Here is a 21,726-nt window from a genome sequence, read left to right on the forward strand (position 1 = left end):
TCCCACTGGGGCCCAAGACGGTCAACGCAACGAATGACTTTCTTCGGGACTCCAAAAATATAAAATCGCATGGGATGAAATCGGGATTGTGTGGAGGGCTCTCCTGCGAAAATTCAGCCGAGTAGTTGAAATGAGAGCCACACCATATCCGGGAAAGTCGTGATGACCTTTCTTTTTGACTGCAAGGGACCGCTTGTCATATTATTTCTGGAACACGGCGCCACAATTAACTCACAACGATACGAGAAGACTTTGCAAAAATTAAAGTGCGCCACCAAGTCCAAATGTCCGGGAGTGTCAACGAACGGCGTCAGTCTTTTGCAAGATAACGGGCGTCGACGAGCTGTTGAGGTTGTTTTGACTACGTTGCCGACATTCCGGTGGGAGGACCTTACACATCCTCAATACAGTTCGGATTACCCTCCATACGATTTCAAAATTTTTGGAGCGCTGAAGAAAGGCATTCGTAGCCGTCGATATGCTTCGGATTGAGAGATACTTACCTGGGTACAGTTACGGTTTCGTAGACAACCGCAAACGTTTTTCCATGAAGACTCTGACCGTCTTGCCTCACATTGGGTTAAGTTCCTTTTGAAATAATAAACAGTTTCTTACTTTTTTGCAGCTATGTTTTTTTTTCATTTGACTGCCACTTATAATAAGTTAGTTAGTTAGTTACATGCTCAATAGATCACTTGAACGATTCTTTTATCGAAATGATATGGAATGAGTCAATTTACGGGATGTGCATAAATGATTAGTGCTAACATTAATGAACACATTACCACTTTATTCCTACTCATGCAAATAAACTTAAATAAAGTTTATTTATTTACTATATTTATTTCATTCTTTTATTTTCTTTACTGGCTACCAGTTTTTACGTAGAAATACTTCAGTGGAATAGAAGAAGCTGTCTAGGAGATCTGCTTTTAAATTAGATTTAACAGTTACTTGACTACGTATCAGACGTTTTATTTTATGGGGCAAATGATCAAAAATATTTATTACTCCATACTGAACTTCTCTCTGACACACTGACAGATTAGGCCATGGGTAATAAAGGTTATTTTTCTCTTCAGCGTTGTAGATATGTGCATCACTGCTCTAATTGGATCGTGAGGTATTATTTATGACGAATTTCGTTAGCGAAAATATGTACTGCGACGGCGTAGTTAAAATGCCTAGCTCCTAGGAGACGTACCCAAATGACACCCGTGGGTAGAACAACATATTATTTCTTACTGCTCGTTTTTGAGAAATCAATACTTTTTTCCTAAATGATGAGTTACCATAGAAAATTATTCCGTACGACATTATTGAATGGAAATCTGCAAAATACGTCAGGAAGCTGATACGTTTGTTTCCAAGATCAACAATTGTACGAAAAGCAAATAATCAAACCGGCACCGACAAAGAAGTCGTTCCTGACCAAAGAAGCTCTGTCTCCTGAAGATATACAAATTAATGGTGGTCCACTTACCAACGTGGACACATACCAAACACTACATTCTTGAATACAGATTCACGGCTACATCAATGAAGACGTGTAGCAAGAAATAATGCGATCTGGATGCGATTCAGAGACGTCACTGATATTTTTTGTGATACGAAAATGCCTATCAACCTAATGTGTACAATAGTGGAGGCAATTCCAGTGAACAGTGGCGAGTGTTGTCCCGCATCCAGACGTGTTGAGCAGTCACTGTGTATCATATTATTGAGAAGGTCATTAGGTTTTTGATGTTCGATGGCATCAACAACACAACGATCAGACAACTAGCTGGGATGGGAGGGGGGGCTTTCCGATTAATGAAAAGATGTAAGAATGGAGACTTCAGAAGCATGGACGCATCATAAGGGCATCGACTGCTTCAGTCATCAGCTCGGACTATCATCTCAGTGTCGAAGGCCAGAGACATTGATTAAGACCTACGTACATTACGGTGTCTGGACAATACAACGGCAGATCAAAGATCAAGAAGCCTGAATCTACAGGAAGCATTAGAGCATAACAATGGTGTACATTGACCCTGCTTCTAAGGGACGGCGGCACGAATAAGAATAAGAGGAAGAAAAAAACAGAGATTATCGTTTTCCACATGTGTAGAGATGTAACTTATGATTTTTATATTATTTTGTAGTTTAATTGACAGTACTGCTATTTTCGTAGTTGTGGAAGAATCATTCTGTCTATCTCTGTTCCAATTTAATCTAAGCCAAGACACACCAGCTGAGATGCAGGTGGTTAATAAATCCTTTGACTTTTTACTATCTCGGCAATTTGTCGAAGAAGAGTTTTACCTACTGCTGAATGACTATTTGCCAACGGCGTATCATCCGAGTTCAAAGCAATAAGTGTCTTAGTAAGCATATACGAGAAAAAGTTTTGTGGCCTCAGTCCCTCAAACCGACAACATGGCGTTCCTACAGGCAAATTGTAGACATGGTGACTGCTATCGACAGTTCAAGGAGTGATAACGAATTTAAAGGCTATTTTATTATAATGATCATTTCTCCCTCCGCCGTTGGGCGCTATCAAGATATTTTCGCTTGCAGACGAGAATGTTGGCGATTGAAATTTCTTGAGAAGATCCCTCTACAGCGAAAAGTGAGACACCAACGCTGGTATCGTATCCGTGACACTCCCTCGTCTATTTAGCTATCCATGCAGAACAAGCCGTCTTTCTTTTAACTATTTTATGTACTCCGTCAATCTTACCTAGTAAGGACCCCTTACCGCAAAGGAGTACACTAGCAGAGGATGGAGAAAAGTGGTGTGCACAGCCTCTTAACTGGAATTGTTGCTTACTGTAAATCGGGGATAACCAACATACCGGCTTAGGTGGTATACCCTGGCACATTTAACCTATCGCCACGCCACTATGGCTTAGTGCTCGGAGGGGGGGCGAGGGAGAGACTGCAAATGTACCGCATTTGTATGGCTGTGTAGGCGCGCTACATACAACTTGGTTTCGAATTTCAAATTCCTCAGCCACACAGATCACAAACAAATTTACGGTATTATTTAATTTTTTCCTTTTGTACACTGATGACTTAATATAATTTTTATCTAGGACAAACTGTCGGCGAAGGGACACATACGGACAATTTCACAGATTTTCGCATCGAAGATGCCATGTAATCGTAACTTATTAAGTTTCTTATTGGAAGAAAGGTCTTCGCTACAAATGTGCTATCGCAATCTCATTATGGAGATGCCGGAAGTCTACCCGAGGAAATAAATGTGCACCCCCTGGACAGTTTTAGTGTAAAATGATTTATCATTAAAACATGAATCACCTGGCAGGTCAGTCAGTTACATCTGCACATGCAGAGGGGCGCTTTCAACTGAAACGACAAACGATCTCAAAAACAGCTCAAAAACAAGTGTAAGACTGACAGCGTCCCCAAAACGTTTAGGACACTAGCCTCGTAATTCTTTCAACATCACAACCAATTCCCTAAACATCTCCTTTTCTTTAACGGCAATGAGCGTAGGGAACTTGACTGTCTTTGTTAGAATGCGTCTCTTTTATAACGCGATTTTCTTTATAAGCACATCCCCATCAAATCAGAAAGAAACAGTTTCTCACCTTACAGCGTCGTACTATGGGCTGTGTACAGTCAATACCACTTTAAATGCGACGTCTGCACTCCATTATGCATGTAGAAGTCTTGAGTTCGAGTCTCAGTCCGGCACACAATTTTAATCTGACGGGAAGTTTCATTCTGGATGTTCTAATTTTCGTTTCTGCACTCGTTTTTCCTTCATAAATATACAAATATCCAGGTTTATATCGAAAATTTGTCTCGATATACCCCTTGACTTAACCAATGTACTTTCCAGTAGTACATAAAGTCTCTATATCCTCCATTCAATTCCATCGAAAACTGTTGCAGCTGACACTGGAATATGCATGCGAGTTCAGAAATTTTGCTAGTCATACCACCAGTTTTTTCACGTGTTGCATGCCTAAGAATTTAGCAGAAAATGCTACTTGAGCTAACGAATAATGAATGCCGTCTTTCGATAGTAGTAAATTTTTGCTCTTTCAGTGTCGACTAAATCTTTAAATTCTTTCTGCATAGTTTGTAATATAGTTTCATAGTAAAGACGCATCAAATGATGCTTATGCTATTACATAACTGATACTGAGAATTCTCATCCCTCTCTTCTGTCATTCCCATTCGTTTTTAAAAACTTGTTACAATAAATCGCTAGACTGCCTCTTTTCGTGCAAGCAGCCACTGGATCTGTGAACCTCCTGCGAACAAAGATCGAAGAGTTACCAGCACGGAATCACGGTTCTGTCGAACTGAAGAGGGTTGAGTCGAGCCAAATATTCCATTGTCTAATACTAACTGAAGTGTCACACTTAGCAACTACTTCCAGGAAGGTACGAGCACAGTCGAAAAAAGCTGGGGATATTGCTCGCACGTTGGTTGTACAATCGCCCCGAGTGAAGTTTCACACGCCGTGACCGACCATGCTCTGAATGTTCTGCGAATGTAACTCCCCCGTTGATTAGCTTTTCCCACAGATTTATCAATGTGATCCGTTTAAACTAGGTTTTTCGTAACTGTCATCTCTAAGTCTTTAGACATATTTACATTCTTTAGATATGTGTGACTTACTGTGTAACCGAAATTCAGCGGGTTCCTTTTAGTGCTCATGTGCATGAGTTTATACTTCTCATTATTTATAGTCTGCTATCACTTTTTGCACCTTACAGATATCTCGCCCAAATACTTTTGCAATTCGTTTTGATCGTATGGTAACTTTGCTAGACGTTAATGACACCATAATCTGATAACAGTCGAAGAGGGCTGTTCAGGTTATCTCCTTATCGTTTACGTATCAGGAACAGCAGAAAGCCTATTGAATTCTTTGCGAAACGACAAATATTTCTGTTTCACTCGATGACTTTTTATGAGTTACTATGGACTGTGAGATTTCTGACAAGAAACTGCTTGCACAACTGAAACTATACTCCACGGGCTGGCAGTTACAAAGTAGTTACACTACAGCACTGCGTTAGCATTTCGTTAGCTAACTTCATACATATAACAGTGGGGATACCAGTAACATTGCTGGTAGCTAACGTTTTTATAATAGCATAATGTTTTAAAAATCTCTGTCAGATTCATAAATCTTTACTACTTGTAAGTTCCAGCGATATTGTATTATTTTTATCGAGTCGACTCCAATATACGATATTCCACAGACTGAATCTTTGTTAGCCTTACACAATGTCATACGTTAGTGAGAAAACACGAACACGAGATTCCAAGATCTACCAATTAACTTAATGGAAAAAAATCGTCGCAAGAAATCATCAGGACTCTGTTTTATAAATTTTAATATACTGTGCATACACTAGTCTTCGTTCTCCTCCGAATTTTCACAGCACTTCCAGTTGAGAAGTTTAAACACAACTGCTCATCATGAGGGCAATAAGCACCCATCTTCTTATCCCATATTTGATAACACCACTGATAGACTTCATTGTGACTATTAGCAGCTATTCACTGACAAGCTCAATATTTGCCTTGAGACAGTAATAAGTGGGCAGGATCGAGCAAGGGAATAAATTTAGCGGAAACAAAACGGCAAGAAAACTCTCCGGCGCTCAAGTTCAGGAATTCGTCGCCTGCATTAACCGTATTCATTATGAGGAGACAATAGAAGCAGAAGTCTGAAGTTAAATCCATTGTTTCCGTTTGTCGCGGCTAGAGAAATGAGATTGTCTTATCGAACTAGGTGTCGCGAAAGGCGCCTTTTCCTTGTTAGTCGCCGGCCTTTGTGGCCGAGCGGATCTAGGCGCTTCAGTCCAGAACCGCGCTGCTGCTACGGTCGCAGGTTCGAATCCTGCCTCGGGCACGGATGTGTGTGATGTCCTTAGGCAAGTTAGGTTTAGGTGGTTCTACGTTCTAGGGGACTGGTGACCTCATATATTAAGTCCCATAGTGCTTAGAGGCATTTGAACCATTTTAAAACCTTGTAGTCGAGCGGTGCTAGGCGCTTGAGTCCGGAACCGCACTGCTGCTACAGTCGCAGGTTCGACTCCTGCCACGGGCATGGATGTGTGTGATGTCCTTACGTTAGTTAGGTTTACGTATTTCTAAGTCTAGGCGACTGATGATCTCATATGCTTAGTCCCATAGTGCTTAGAGCCATTTGAACCCTGTTAGTCCTGTGGCATGACATTGACGCTTGATGATGTGACAAGGAAAGTACGAAAGTGACCGTTTGCGGTATAATGTTGCCTTTTTGAAGTCAGAGGGGTATAAATGGTAGACAGCTGCAGGAAGTTCTAATGTAATCTCCTCCCCAAAGTCTGGAATATCCAGTTTTGTTTCGGGAAGTAGGATCAAGTCTTCATCTCGTTGTTGCATAATACGAAATTTGAAGGAAATACAAATTTAATTGTTTTAAAAACCGAACAAAATGAATGATTTATTTCATAGAAGTAAGAAAGATTGAAGACGTTTACGGATCTGCTTCTTGTATTACGTATTGTGTTCTTTTTTGCCCTTATCGAAACATTCCACTTACGCCGCTGACAAGTGAAAGGATGAAATATGTCTGTACAGAACACCACGCCGTAGCATCCAATATCAACTTACTTGTAACCAGAATTCCACTCTAAATTGTCTAGAAGGCTCCACGCCGTATATCCAATTACGTTGGCTCCATCCTCGTTAATAGCTTTCAGCATTTCAGCCATGTATTGCTGAAATAGATAAAAAAGGTGCTGGTAAGTTCACTTAAAGAGATCAAGGCAAACATGTTTTTCAGTAAAATAGTTGCTTCCAATTAAAGAACTGATCAAAATCTAAGTCTATCCCATGAGTAGTGAGAGAAAATATGGAGCTAAAGTAAAACATGTCACTCTTGCGTTGTAATGTTTCATTCATATATGACATCCTGGTTGAGTATCTCATGACGTATTCAGTTAGTTAATATAGAACTGTGAGAAAGAAATACCGTGAATATCCACTATATAATGTTCTGTGCAAGCACACTGCTCCTAGATTATTTACCACATCTAAACATAATTGTTCTACAAAGTAATTACTGAAATAACCTTTGGCAAGGAAAGTGTGAAATGTCTAATCATTGAATATGGTAATGTAAGAGGTGGTAAGAGGTGAACTATTTTTGAAAGATATTACTCAAAGAAATAAGAAAAAAAATATTTAAGGCGATAGTGACTGCAGTTGACTCCCTATTGACAAGTTCTTCCGGTCTGGTCCTGAGACAGTGATATGATAATAATTAATATTCAGTGATACATCGTGAAGGTCGCGTTTGCCGTATACACCCACTGTCAAGTCATGATTGCTCCGGATTCTTGTTCCAGAATATTCGTGGTAGGCAGATTACTCTTTGTGACGAGTCACCTCTGAGAATACATGCGCGTTACGTCTACCATATAACGCTGTTAGCTGACACATCTGCATACACATCTACATCTGCACCTACATCAGTACTCCGCAAGCCACCTGACGGTGTGTGGCGGAGTGTACCTATGGTACCACTAACTGATCCCCCCTTCCCTGTCCCACTCGCTAATGGCGCGTATGAAGAATGATTATTGGTAAGGCTCTGTATTAGCTCTAATTACTCGAATCTTCGCAAGAAGTTTGTGAGAGGAAGTAATATGTGTCGGCCTCTTCCCGGAATAGCAAACTTCTCCGTAATGCACAAAACCTCTCTTAAAACGTCTGCCACTTGCAATAAAACTGGTTACGCCAAGAGAAATATACGAACGGATCTTGGATCATATGAAATCACCAACTTAGAGCTTCAAGACTTAAAACCTAGAAATCGATTCCTTTATAGCTATACGAAAATGTATAAACTTCAACCTATGTAATATAAAAACTTAATGTAATTACAATATTGATTATGGACTTCTTAAAAAGACAAGCGGTAATAAACAGTTATTCGTACATTTTTTTGAAATTTATGTTTTACAGGTGGTTTTGCAGGAATAGGTATATGACATTACTTTCTTTGCAGCATGTTGTTAGAGGTAAATCTTTCACCTTCGGCAGTTCGAAGTACGAGTTTGAAGTGCGAAGATCAAGTACAAGTTTCATGTTTATTGTGTTAGCTTGGTGGTTGATGTTAATATGTATTGTGAAGTGACATGACTGAAAACATGTCTATGCGACTACAGACAGTGCACCAGTGTTCATATTACTTAAAAAAATGAAATTGAGCATGTTATAGACAAGGATGAATAATCATTAGCAGTGACAGTCACTGAACACGAATCTGAAATAGTGGTGAGTAATACAGACATGGGAGACTTTAGAACAGGACAGCTTTATTGATGAAGCAGTAGGACTGAAATATTCTGTAAATTAGTAGGAGATGCTAATAATGTCATAAGTACCATGTTGGCATTGTTAATAAAACGAGTAATCAGCAGTTTCCGAAAGTTAATGAGAAACTTCTAAATCATAAACAAGAAAGTGAGGACCAGTTCACAGAATTGGGTCATTCAATAGGAGCGTTATTTGAGTGTATCGGTAAGAATAAAGCTCAACTAAACGACCTCGGATTTACGAGGTATACGCGCTAATGCCCTAGTGAATCAGCCTATCTATTAGTGAAAACAGTATCAAAATAGATACAGCGTTCCAGAGATTAGACCGCACATACAGACAGCAAAACCCGGCGGAGAACTCCAATCTGTAATATGGTAGATACACATATTGCGTTACCGAGGGTTTCTATTTCATGGAAAGAAGGGAGTGCCTGTGGACGCAACCTATTTCCAATCATTGTCTCATCTGCTATATGCTGACAAAGGAAACATGCAGAAGAATACGCAGCAAGCAGTCAGATACATCTGAACTTCAAGGGCCATGTTTTGTAGTTGAAGGTACACATAAACTCAATACTATCTCTCCCCATCTATCGTACATGTACATGGAACACGAGTGTCATCCTCCCCTAACTATACCACTCCCGAATGCTTCTTGCGAAGACCAAATGGGAGCTCATCTTTGAACCATTAATGATGGCTTATGATAATACCAGATTTACGAGAAATACTGAAATACGGGTCGAGATTAAGTCTTCTATACTAGTTTCTTCTCGGTAAGATCTACACGTAATACCAGCTACAAATCACACATGACGCTCGAAAGAAGTATACTATATTCCGCAACGGCAGCAGTCTATGCCGATTACCAAACTGCAAATCCTGAAGAACGTACCCAGTACAGTGCTTTTCATTTATTATTATGTTGCTTTACCAAGAAGCGACGGAAGGTCCAGTTAATATGACAATATGTGCCACCTTAGCACAATTATCCGTATCTTACTGTAGACTACAGAGACAGAAAGCAAAGTCAACTCAACACATCGGGTTCAACAAACAGTGTTTACAACACGAAATAACGTCAGCATATAGTCAGGCGGAACTCGTAATCTTGACAAAGTGCGTACTCATCTAAAAGTGATACATATGACAATCAGACCTAAGCGGCACCCATGTGATTTTCAGTTTTTGATAGTGAAGTACGTCAATGTGTGAGTTCTGTTTCTCTTGCTATATTCGTGGAAAAAAAACAACAAATAGCTACGATTAATAATGTGAATTTACATCTGACCCTAAATTGCAAACGAAATTTTTGAAACGTTAAGTTAACTTCTCAGCCTTGTTCCTTCCGACTACTGAACAATCCTCCAAATAAAAACAACTACAAATGATGTAGAATAAGCTATATCCTGTAGAACGTACGCAATATAGTGCTTTTCACTTATCATTATGCGACGATAGAATCAGTTTACGTGACAGAAGAGTAGTAATTACTTACAAAGATTTTCATCTTATTATTATTTCGTTGTACTTACGCCATGATAGCTGATGCGCCCTTGATCGTCCAATTCTCCCGAATCAATGTAGCCATTCTCCGTGATAAAGATAGGATACTTCGGGTACCTCATATCCATTACAGCAGTATAAAAATACAAGGGCATCTATTTCGAGGCGGCAAAATCCTGAAAGAAAATTGGAATGTTTCAAAAATCACCAGAACCGAAAAACGTTCAACGATGGTTGGAAATATGGGCTACGAGCTGATTCTGTAACTGGACCAGTATCTCTCATCGTTCAGAAATAAACAGCCTTGGCTTACGATGCATGTTTTCACAGAGTGTCGCCTTGTGAATTTATGTCCTGCGGCAGTGAACACGATATGAAAAACGTGTATATTTTACAAGAACAAGCAGTAAGAATACTGTGTGAAGTACATAATCGCATAATACAGTGTAAAGTAGGGGATCGAACACCGTGAAATTATCATTTTGAGGAGCTCAAAGTTATTACACTCACTTCCAAGTACATTTACTCCTTAATGGTCTTTGTTGCTGATATTAAAATTGTGTTTCAACTACACTGTGATTTTCACAATCGGATTGCTAGACGTAAAAAAAGTCGTATAGATTTTCTCTCCTTGGCTTTGTTCACAGTGGAGTTACATAATCCAGTGCAGTGGTTTTCAACCAGCTCTCTACAAAAATAAGTTAAGAAACGTGGAGACCCTACGAATTTAAGACAAATTAAAAACGTACCTGAATAATAAAAATATGAATTATCTGATTACATAGATTCAAGAACTGAACATTCCTGTACGCTGCATGGCAAGTTGCAGTTTTCATTGTACACTAGCACGACAAGTTGTAATTGATTGTAAGCGTGTATCTCTTGTTACAAATTTAAGCATCTGATATCCTTACCAAATACATATCTTAACTCATGGCGAACTGAAACTAAGGAAGAGTCTTGATGGTAGTTGGTAGCATAAACCACCTCTTAGTGTTGTGTTATGTTCTTTCTTGTACTCCTGGCTGAGTAGACTATATAATGTGCTCTATCTCAAAAGATACCTGAAGGAATGGTTACAATAATTATTTTAAGAACTCAACCTACGTGTTTTAGCGAGTCATGGTCGCTTATGCTTCCCAACAATGCTAGGCGTCCTTTAGCATTTACTGACTCCTTGACACAGAGAGTTGACCGATCTCCCAGGGTCTTCTAACAATGATTGCAGCTTACTACATACGCTAGTAAGTTGATAGCCCGTTTTTCAACAATTAAAACGTAACAATGAATCTCTCTTAGCGCTTTTGGAAGCGAATCAATTTTGCTAGGCCTATCGTGCTGAATGATCGCCTGCCACTTCTCGGGTGAAGAGCCAGCTTTAAATGACACCTACCATCATTGGAAAGCTTTGCGAAAATTTTTGTCTCTAATAACTGTCACTCCCCGTCACGTGATCTGACGTTGGCCGCAAGCTCGTGAGAAGTTATATTCTATTTTGCAGTCATAGGTAAGAGCAGAAAGATTATGACGAACGCGTTGCAGGGATTTTCGGATTAGAAACAATGATTGCATGCATAGTTAATGTGGCAACCACGGAAACATCCGCAACTGACTCACCCGTAGCCACGTGGCCCCGCTGGCGGGCCACGAGAGGTTGTACCACCTGTAGGTTCCCGTATCCCGACCCCACGAGGGCGACAGACCAAATTCAGCAGACCTCACAAGCATAGTTGTGTACGAGTTAAATGCAAGGAAGTCCGCAGATCCTGCGAAAGATACGGGAGAGATTAGTACATTTGCCATGAAACCAGAAACTGCAGGAGACAGAAAGAACTACAATATGTAGAAATATGGGAGGAAGCACTGGCAAAAGCATTCGGTAATTTGGGAGAAGGCTTGGGTATCGAAGTCACTTATGCAGTACGAATGACATATACCGAATGCCTCACTGTCGGATTTTTGCCAACACAGACGAACGCACTGTGAACTGAAGAAAATAATCAAGAAAATGGTTCAAATGGCTCTGAGCACTATGGTACTTAACATCTACGGTCATCAGTCCCCTAGAACTTAGAGCTACTTAAACCTAACTAACCTAAGGACATCACTCACATCCATGCCAGAGGCAGGATTCGAACCGAACACCGTAGCGGTCGCGCGATTCCAGACTGAAGCACCAACAACCACTCGTCCACAACGGTCGGCAAATTATCAATGGAAGCATAATAGTACACATTCAAGTTAAAGCGATGTAATAAAAAGAGGAGTAATAATACTTACTGCAGTTGTCAGCGACATTCTCACCGTGCAAAATATCACGTGTGGTCCATGCAGCCGGCAGCTTTCTTTGTTTTCCGTAGTCAAGACAAATTGGGGTAATGGCTCTGTAAAATATTGGGAGAATTTGCGATAGCAGGTATTTCCCTGACAGATGTAAGTTATGGAAATGTAAGTACTGGAATACAAGTATATATAGTCATCTATTTCCCTCGGACGACCTTCTCTCTTTATAGATGACTTTAAGATTTCCATAAACTCTCAGTGTTTTGCGTGGTGACAGATCAATCGTCAGATGAAACTAACTTTATAGAGTGGATGACGAAATCGTAGCCGATACTTTTTTTCGCAAATTTCGATACGATTTCCACCTGTCTGTTATGTACCAGGTAAAATAAAATGCTTTATGAGGAGTGGCCTTACCCCCATAGTACACAAGAAGGACAATGCATTTCTTCGATTCCCCCTACAGGTCCGGCAGAGCCAAATGTCCTTTGGCGTACATACGAGTCGCGGCGTACGACACGTCAATTTCTACGGCTTTGTTCTGACGACCGATGGGGACATTTTAGTTTGTGACAATGACATAACACACTTCGCGACAGAGTGTAATAGTTACACATGGTCATGATAGACTCTTCACTTTCAGAAGCAGTGGTTTCTTGTGTATAGACCCTCACCGAGCAATGCTCAACTTTCACGTGTCAAACCGGGCATTCTTCCTTACTGATGTCCTTTTCTTACATTTTGTGCAATACCGCTTGAAGTGGAACTCAACATCACAGGTTTTCTTGTAAAGTTTAACGCTTGTCTGACCATGTTATTGGACGAAATTCTTTTATTCCGCTTTTGGCTACAGGCTGTACTCCCAACAAAACTGTAAGCACTTTTCCTCAGTTCATATTCGAGGATTTAATTTCCCTCACGAAACTGTATTCTCCCTAGATATCATAACAGAGTCAGTACTATTTATGGCATTGTATGATATACCCTTGGAAACGCAGAAAACAACATCTTAATTAGCTGCCTCGACTGTGAGGCATTCGACATAGATCGCTCGTGTTGTACACTTGACTTCGATGCCCAAGAGTACCAATTTTTCCAGCATTCAACCAAGGCAGAATACAGTAATGTGGAATAGAAAATAATGCACAGTGCCAGGAGGGGCTGCAGGAATGAGTAGTAGAACTGAAGACAGGAAGTATGACTGCACTTGCTGCCCCTTTAGCAGGTGTACTGACCGTTGATCATCCTCTACTCCTCCTCTGTGAAGCTGGGGAGACGAGACCTGGGTCGACCTTCGGCCCTGCTGTTGTTGTCCACACGTTGTCGCACCACAGCAGGGTAGTCGCCATCCACGAAGATAGGGTTCGTGAACAGGCCCAACTGTAAAAAATGTACCGTATGATATCTACTTCACACACGGATACTGAAACCTGTCTGTGCGTTTAACTTATGTTCTCTTTCCTAGCGTTTGGCCAATTCCATTAAGGTCGCTGTTTTCATGATATTACAAACTTATTTTATTCGAGATTTTCGAGTGGACACACTTTCACGATCGTCAGTTGACCTTAGGGAGTTAAGTTACGTGCCACATCAGTTACGAAACGAGTATTATTGTTCTCCGGATTATCATATCTTAACTGCTCGTGTATTGTATTTTATGAGGTGGAGATTGACGACCAGCCCAGCATTTGCCTGAACGTGCGTGGTAAACCAGATAAGAACCAGGATCAGGTACGCTGGTGCATCAGAACAATGGTAATTAATCTGAATGTGCAGTTACTGTGGATCTGACTAACCTCCTTGTCTCGCAATATAGCGAGCTGTGTAGTAGACTTTACAGGGTGTTACAAAAAGGTACGGCCAAACTTTCAGGAAACATTCCTCACACACAAAGAAAGAAAATATGTTACGTGGACATGTGTCCGGAAACGCTTACTTTCCATGTTAGAGCTCATTTTATTACTTCTCTTCAAATCACATTAATCATGGAATGGAAACACACAGCAACAGAACGTATCAGCATGACTTCAAACACTTTGTTACAGGAAATGTTCAAAATGTCCTCCGTTAGCGAGGATACATGCATCCACCCTACGTCGCATGGAATCCCTGATGCGCTGATGCAGCCCTGGAGAATGGTGTATTGTATCACAGGGGTCCACAATACGAGCACGAAGAGTCTCTACATTTGGTACCGGGGTTGCGTAGACAAGAGCTTTCAAATGCCCCCGTAAACAAAAGTCAAGAGGGTTGAGGTCAGGAGAGCTTGGAGGCCATGGAATTGGTCCGCCTCTACCAATCCATCGGTCACCGAATCTGTTGTTGAGAAGCGTACGAACACTTCTACTGAAATGTGCAGGAGCTCGATCGTGCATGAACCACATGTTGTTGTACTTGTAAAGGCACATGTTCTAGCAGCAAAGGTAGAGTATCCCGTATGAAATCATGATAATGTGCTCCATTGAGCATAGGTGGAAGAACATGGGGCCCAGTCAAGACATCACCAACAGTGCCTGCCCAAACATTCACAGAAAATCTGTGTTGATGACGTGATTGCACAATTGCGTGCGGATTCTCGTCAGCCCACACATGTTTATTGTGAAAATTTACAATTTGATCGCCGGCCGAAGTGGCCGTGCGGTTAAAGGCGCTGCAGTCTGGAACCGCAAGACCGCTACGGTCGCAGGTTCGAATCCTGCCTCGGGCATGGATGTTTGTGATGTCCTTAGGTTTAACTAGTTCTAAGTTCTAGGTGACTAATGACCTCAGCAGTTGAGTCCCATAGTGCTCAGAGCCATTTGAACCATTTTTTACAATTTGACCACTTTGGAATGAAGCCTCGTCCGTAAAGAGAACATTTGCACTGAAATGAGGATTGACACATTGTTGGATGAACCATTCGCAGAAGTGTACCCGTGGAGGCCAATCAGCTGCTGATAGTGCCTGCACACGCTGTACATGGTACGGAAACAACTGGTTCTCCCGTAGCACTCTCCATACAGTGACGTGGTCAACTTCACCTTGTACAGCAGCAACTTCTCTGACGCTGACATTAGGGTTATCGTCAACTGCACGAAGAATTGCCTCGTCCATTACAGGTGTCCTCGTCCTTCTAGGTCTCCCCAGTCGCGAGTCGTAGGCTGGAATGTTCCGTGCTCCCTAAGACGGCGAACAATTGCTTCTAACGTCTTCCTGTCGTGACACCTTTGTTCTGGAAGTCTGTCTTGATACAAACGTACCGCGCCACGGCTAATGCCCCGTGCTAATCCATACATCTAATGGGCATCTGCCAACTCCGCATTTGTAAACTTTGCACTGATTGCAAAACCACGTTCGTGATGAATATTAACCTGTTGATGCTACGTACTGATGTGCTTGATGCTAGTATTGTAGAGCAATGAGTCGCATGTCAACACAAGTACCGAAGTCAACATTACCTTCCTTCAATTGGGCCAACTGGCGGTGAATCGAGGAAGTACAGTACATACTGACCAAACTAAAATGAGCTCTAACATGGAAATTAAGCGTTTCCGGACACATGTCCACATAACATCTTTTCTTTATTTGTGTGTGAGGAATGTTTCCTGAAAGTCTGGCTGTACCTTTTTGTAACACCCTGTATAAGCTCGTCTCTACGTCTTAACCTAAAACACAGGGCAAAATCGAGGAATAAGGTATGAATTAATGAGGAACTCTGTCTCACATTCATAGCTACCTTCTGAAACTGTCGTTTGCTATAAACAACAATTTTAGACCCGAGTCTGTCTTCACGTTATCCGTCAAGTTTTACTGAACTGTTCCTCTAACGGATACTGTGAGAAGCCTGGTACTTTAGTGGAACGTATATTTTGCTTTGAGAGTTAATAAAAACGTAAAAAAGTGAGGAACGCTTGTTCTATTCAGTGAAAGCTTCAATTTCAGATCATAACTAATATCACGAATACCATAATAAAATTTAAAACCAATTAGTAACGCCAAAATGCCTTAAAAACGCCACGTTATTAATAGCTACTTCCCACAGAATACCGGTATTCTGTGGAATACAGTTGGTGAAACCATAAATTTATGCCAATACACAAGATGTCCCAGAAATGTTGTGACAAACTTCGAGGGGCTGTAGAGGGTACCTTGAAGAACAAATCTAGGATTGGAACCTATGCCAGGCAACGTCATACAATGGAGATACAGAGTGTCGAATTTATAGCGGCCAGCGCCTTCCACTGGGCAACCTCTTTGGCAATAATCCTGACCTTGTACCCTGAGAGACCGTAGGCGGAATGTCTCGCAATGTTGTTTGTTATTCAGTCATCGCGACCGATTGCCGCAATGCAAGTGGGGAAGATAGAGCTAGTTGCTGCGTGTAAAGGCCCTGTCTGCTACGAATGGGATGCTCTGTAGTATATGTGGATGACGGCTTTGATCACAGTTATCCATCCAAAGCTTACTTTTCTGTCAGAGCCCTCTATCTCCGATGTTTTTTGGTCTACAGAAGAAAAATAAATGGCGGATGGAAACCAGTGTCCTAAAGTGCATCCACCACAGCAACAGAACATCGCAGGGGTAAGAGACATGGTCCTTCAGCGCTGCACCTACCTCCGTCATCTCCAGCGGCGATCGTGGCAATCAGTCAACAACATTGTGGGACGTTCCACCTACTGTCCGTCTGGGTTCAAAGTCACGTTTGGTGCCGAGTGGGTGGCCTAGTAGCCAGAAGATGATGGGTACGAAACTCATTGAAACATTGCGACAAGATAACGCCACCACTCGGCTGATAACCCTAGAAGAATTCATAACGGGAATACGCCGAGAAAGATTGAAATTGCATACGTAAAGTAAGTTTTTTACACTGCCGGAAAAAGTATACCTGGAAATAAGATTTGATTTTGACCCACCGGCCGTAGTGCCGAGCGCTACAGTCTGGAACCGCGCGACCGCTACGGTCGCAGGTTCGAATCCTGCCTCGGGCATGGATGTGTGTGATGTCCTTAGGTTAGTTCGGTTTAAGTAGTTCTGAGTTCTAGGGGACTGATGACCTTAGAAGTTAAGTTCCATAGTGCTCAGAGCCATTTGAACCATTTGATTTTGACCCGATGACAACATACGCCTCCTGGGGGATAGCAGATGTACTGATAATAGTTTCAACGTCGTCCGCCAACACATACCTACCACAGCGTCACCTGTTTCTAACCTTTAATAGGCAATTCTCACAGCCAGAAGCCTCAGAGTGGCGTAAGAATCAAGCAGGCAACCATGCCCCGGAGATGTGCTTCCTACAGCCAGCTGAGAACATTTTAAAGGGGTCAAATCGTGGTCGTCCGAGTGGTGTGATGTTCCTTTCGGAGAATTACTAGCCAAGTTAGATGTGCTGTGTCAGCCGTGCAATGTTGCTGGTGTCAGTGGTCACCCGACCATTCTCACAACTGTACCCGAGGTTCTACACGTCCACGCACCACAGACACCAGCCAGGATCGTTGTATTGTAGCGCAGCAGTGGCAGATCGCACGGCTGTGGCAGCACATATAAGAGGGCTTGTGAGTCCAGACGTGTCAACACGAATGTTGCGAACCGGATATTACAGTGGGACCACAAACGTGTACATCTCTAGCCCGTCTTCCACTCACACCACTGCAACGTCAAGCACGACTTGACTGCTGCCGTCAGAGGATCACTTGGAAGATGAAGTGGCGTGCGATGGTCTTCAGCGATGAAAGCAAATTTTGCTTGCGCGCGAGTGTTGGTTGTTTACGCGTATGACGTAGACATTGTGAGCGCTGTGTCGTAGAGTGCATTCGTCCAAGACGCACTGGCGGCACCGCAGGCATTGTTGTCTGGGGGGCAATAAGCCACAACTCTTCTTCACGTTTGGTGTTTATGGAGGGGACGCTAGCCCGCACTCGGTACATGCAGAATGTTGCTAGACGAGTTCTGTTAACGTTCATGCAACAGAAAGGTGATATGTGGTTCCAATAGGACAGTGTTCGCCCAAAACCTGCCTGTGAAACTCAACGTGCTCTGCAAGACGTGCAGCAACTTCCCTGGCCATCTCTGACTTGTGTCCAATCGAGCTCTTGTGGGGCATGAAGTAATTCGTGCGACTCACAGCCAACAGCTCTTGCAAGAGTCAGAGCCTACAATCCCGCCCGTAGAGACTACATCATGTACTCCTATGGGTGTTTCAGCGTGGGTCTATACCTGGTACATCAGAAGCCCTTGTCTACTTATCTGTAAATTTATTCGTTTTATGTACTCTATGTGCACTGTTGTAACAATTTAAAGCTTGTGCTATTTTTTTTCCGGCAGTCAGTTTCAAGTTTCAGTATTTGTTCTCAAACGTGAAACTGCTCTACCAATCACTAATTTATTATTACCTGTCAATGCGTACTTTTTTTGTTAATGGCTGGTATGCATAATTACAGTTCATCCTTCTTTTATTAAATTTTTAACGTCGTGAGACAGCTCTCATGCATCCTGATAACGAATCGAACAGTAATGATACACACAATAAAGAAAACACTATGTTTAAGAAGTTATCTTTATAGGCGCTTCCTGAGCGGGAGGGCATGCCGGTCCAAGACACGATTCCCCCGGCGGATTCGTGTCGAGGTCTGGTGTGCCGGCCAGCACGTGCATGGCTTTTAAGGCGGTTTTTTCACCTACCTCGGCGAATGCAGGCTAGTTCCCCTTATTCCGCCTCAGCTACACTATGTTGGCGATTACTACGCAAACACCATTTCCACGTACGGGTACACCATGATTACTCTACAACGCAAACATTTGGGGCTATACTCATCTAGTATGAGACACGTTTCCGGAAGGAGGGGGGGGGGGGATCCAGTGGGGGGAGGGGGGGCGAACCGCTCAATAACATTGGGTTTGTTGAGGGACGGCGATGGGATGGGTAGACTGCTGTGGCCTGTTGTGGGGTTGTGAACCACTGAGGGCTCTGAACCACTGAGGGCTCCGGCGGGACGAGGCCTCTCCTGTTTTTCTAGGTCCCTAATTTAATACAGCACAATACAATACAATGCTTATAGAGCTAATTGGCTACAGCTGGTTTGTACAATAGCTATAGCTGCATCTGTAACGTCCGAACCATACTGATGGCTGCCTCTTAGTAAACTAAATTTAACTTATTAGTGTCTGTCTGAAATGTATGCAGCTGGATAAAAGTCTCCGATTATACTTCGAAGGTAAGTTCAGGTAAATTTCTATGAAAAATTTCGTGAAATACTAATAAGTGCAATATTTTTTGTTATCTTTATTCCACATTCGTGAAATGATGACTGGTTTCGATTGCTCCAGCAATCATTTTAAAATAAATAAAATATCTTTACTACGAATAACTCGTCACGTGGAGTAGAAACATATATCGGATGAGTTTTAATAACACAGTATATGTCGGTATTACATGTGACGACTTGCTCATTATAAGGATATGTTTATCTATTGCGTATGATTCCTAGAGCAGTCGAAACGAGTGATCATTTTATAAATGTGCATCAACTCAAATAAATTTTACATTGAACTTTAAAGTTGCTCAAATTTGACAGCGTCTACTCTTATAATACTAATAAATTCCTTTTTAAATGTGTCCCCACGCTGGTATTTTTCATTGATTCTGTTACATTCTCTAGTTAATGAAGCAATACTATTATCATTCCTGTTGCTCTTCTTTCGAAATTGTCAGCGTCAGATATAGGCCTAGATCCATATACTACACAAACGACAGTGTCTCGGTATCCTGGCTGGAACACAAACCCTACCTAACACCTGTATCTTCAACTAAACGTTTGTCATCTTTAAATTTCATGTCCCTGCTGATTACTGCCCCTAATATAGCCGGCCGGAGTGGCCGAGCGGTTAAAGGCGCTACAGTCTGGAACCGCACGACCGCTACGGTCGCAGGTTCGAGTCCTGCCTCGGGCATGGATGTGTGTGCTGTCCTTAGGTTAGTTAGGTTTAAGTAGTTCTAAGTTCTAGGGGACTTACAACCACAGCAGTTGAGTCCCATAGTGCTCAGAGCCATTTGAGCCCTAATATACACTCCTGGAATTGGAAAAAAGAACACATTGACACCGGTGTGTCAGGCCCACCATACTTGCTCCGGACACTGCGAGAGGGCTGTACAAGCAATGATCACACGCACGGCACAGCGGACACACCAGGAACCGCAGTGTTGGCCGTCGAATGGCGCTAGCTGCGCAGCATTTGTGCACCGCCGCCGTCAGTGTCAGACAGTTTGCCGTGGCATACGGAGCTCCATCGCAGTCTTTAACACTGGTAGCATGCCGCGACAGCGTGGACGTGAACCGTATGTGCAGTTGACGGACTTTGAGCGAGGGCGTATAGTGGGCATGCGGGAGGCCGGGTGGACGTACCGCCGAATTGCTCAACACGTGGGGCGTGAGGTCTCCACAGTACATCGATGTTGTCGCCTGTGGTCGGTGGAAGGTGCACGTGCCCGTCGACCTGGGACCGGACCGCAGCGACGCACGGATGCACGCCAAGACCGTAGGATCCTACGCAGTGCCGTAGGGGACCGCACCGCCACTTCCCAGCAAATTAGGGACACTGTTGCTCCTGGGGTATCGGCGAGGACCATTCGCAACCGTCTCCATGAAGCTGGGCTACGGTCCCGCACACCGTTAGGCCGTCTTCCGCTCACGCCCCAACATCGTGCAGCCCGCCTCCAGTGGTGTCGCGACAGGCGTGAATGGAGGGATGAATGGAGACGTGTCGTCTTCAGCGATGAGAGTCGCTTCTGCCTTGGTGCCAATGATGGTCGTATGCGTGTTTGGCGCCGTGCAGGTGAGCGCCACAATGAGGACTGCATACGACCGAGGCACACAGGGCCAACACCCGGCATCATGGTGTGGGGAGCGATCTCCTACACTGGCCGTACACCACTGGTGATCGTCGAGGGGACACTGAATAGTGCACGGTACATCCAAACCGTCATCGAACCCATCGTTCTACCATTCCTAGACCGGCAAGGGAACTTGCTGTTCCAACAGGACAATGCACGTCCGCATGTATCCCGTGCCACCCAACGTGCTCTAGAAGGTGTAAGTCAACTACCCTGGCCAGCAAGATCTCCGGATCTGTCCCCCATTGAGCATGTTTGGGACTGGATGAAGCGTCGTCTCACGCGGTCTGCACGTCCAGCACGAACGCTGGTCCAACTGAGGCGCCAGGTGGAAATGGCATGGCAAGCCGTTCCACAGGACTACATCCAGCATCTCTACGATCGTATCCATGGGAGAATAGCAGCCTGCATTTCTGCGAAAGGTGGATATACACTGTACTAGTGCCGACATTGTGCATGCTCTGTTGCCTGTGTCTATGTGCCTGTGGTTCTGTCAGTGTGATCATGTGATGTATCTGACCCCAGGAATGTGTCAATAAAGTTTCCCCTTCCTGGGACAATGAATTCACTGTGTTCTTATTTCAATTTCCAGGAGTGTAGCTTGCCTCATTCCTGTTGTATCTCCTTAACGTTATACGTATCTAGGTATCATTTGCGATGTTCAATGGGAATAAATAATATATTCTACACTGTATTCCATTTGAAAAACCCGACTGTACAGTGTTCCAG

General features: G+C 42.9%; 1 protein-coding gene across 1 annotated transcript in view; it reads right to left on the reverse strand.

The window, feature by feature from the left end:
- LOC126413013 (lactase/phlorizin hydrolase-like) overlaps positions 1–21,726 on the reverse strand; it is a 247,660-nt gene that overhangs the window by 191,967 nt on the left and 33,967 nt on the right. Inside the window, exons 6-8 of the mRNA XM_050082906.1 lie at positions 13,384–13,511; positions 11,466–11,614; positions 6,631–6,737 (exon numbers count right to left, since the gene is read on the reverse strand). Coding sequence (XP_049938863.1) covers positions 6,631–6,737; positions 11,466–11,614; positions 13,384–13,511 — 384 coding nt within the window. The remainder of the gene's footprint in view (positions 1–6,630; positions 6,738–11,465; positions 11,615–13,383; positions 13,512–21,726) is intronic.

This window comes from Schistocerca serialis, chromosome 7 (genome assembly GCF_023864345.2).
Source record: "Schistocerca serialis cubense isolate TAMUIC-IGC-003099 chromosome 7, iqSchSeri2.2, whole genome shotgun sequence".
Classification (NCBI taxonomy): Eukaryota; Metazoa; Arthropoda; class Insecta; order Orthoptera; family Acrididae; genus Schistocerca; species Schistocerca serialis.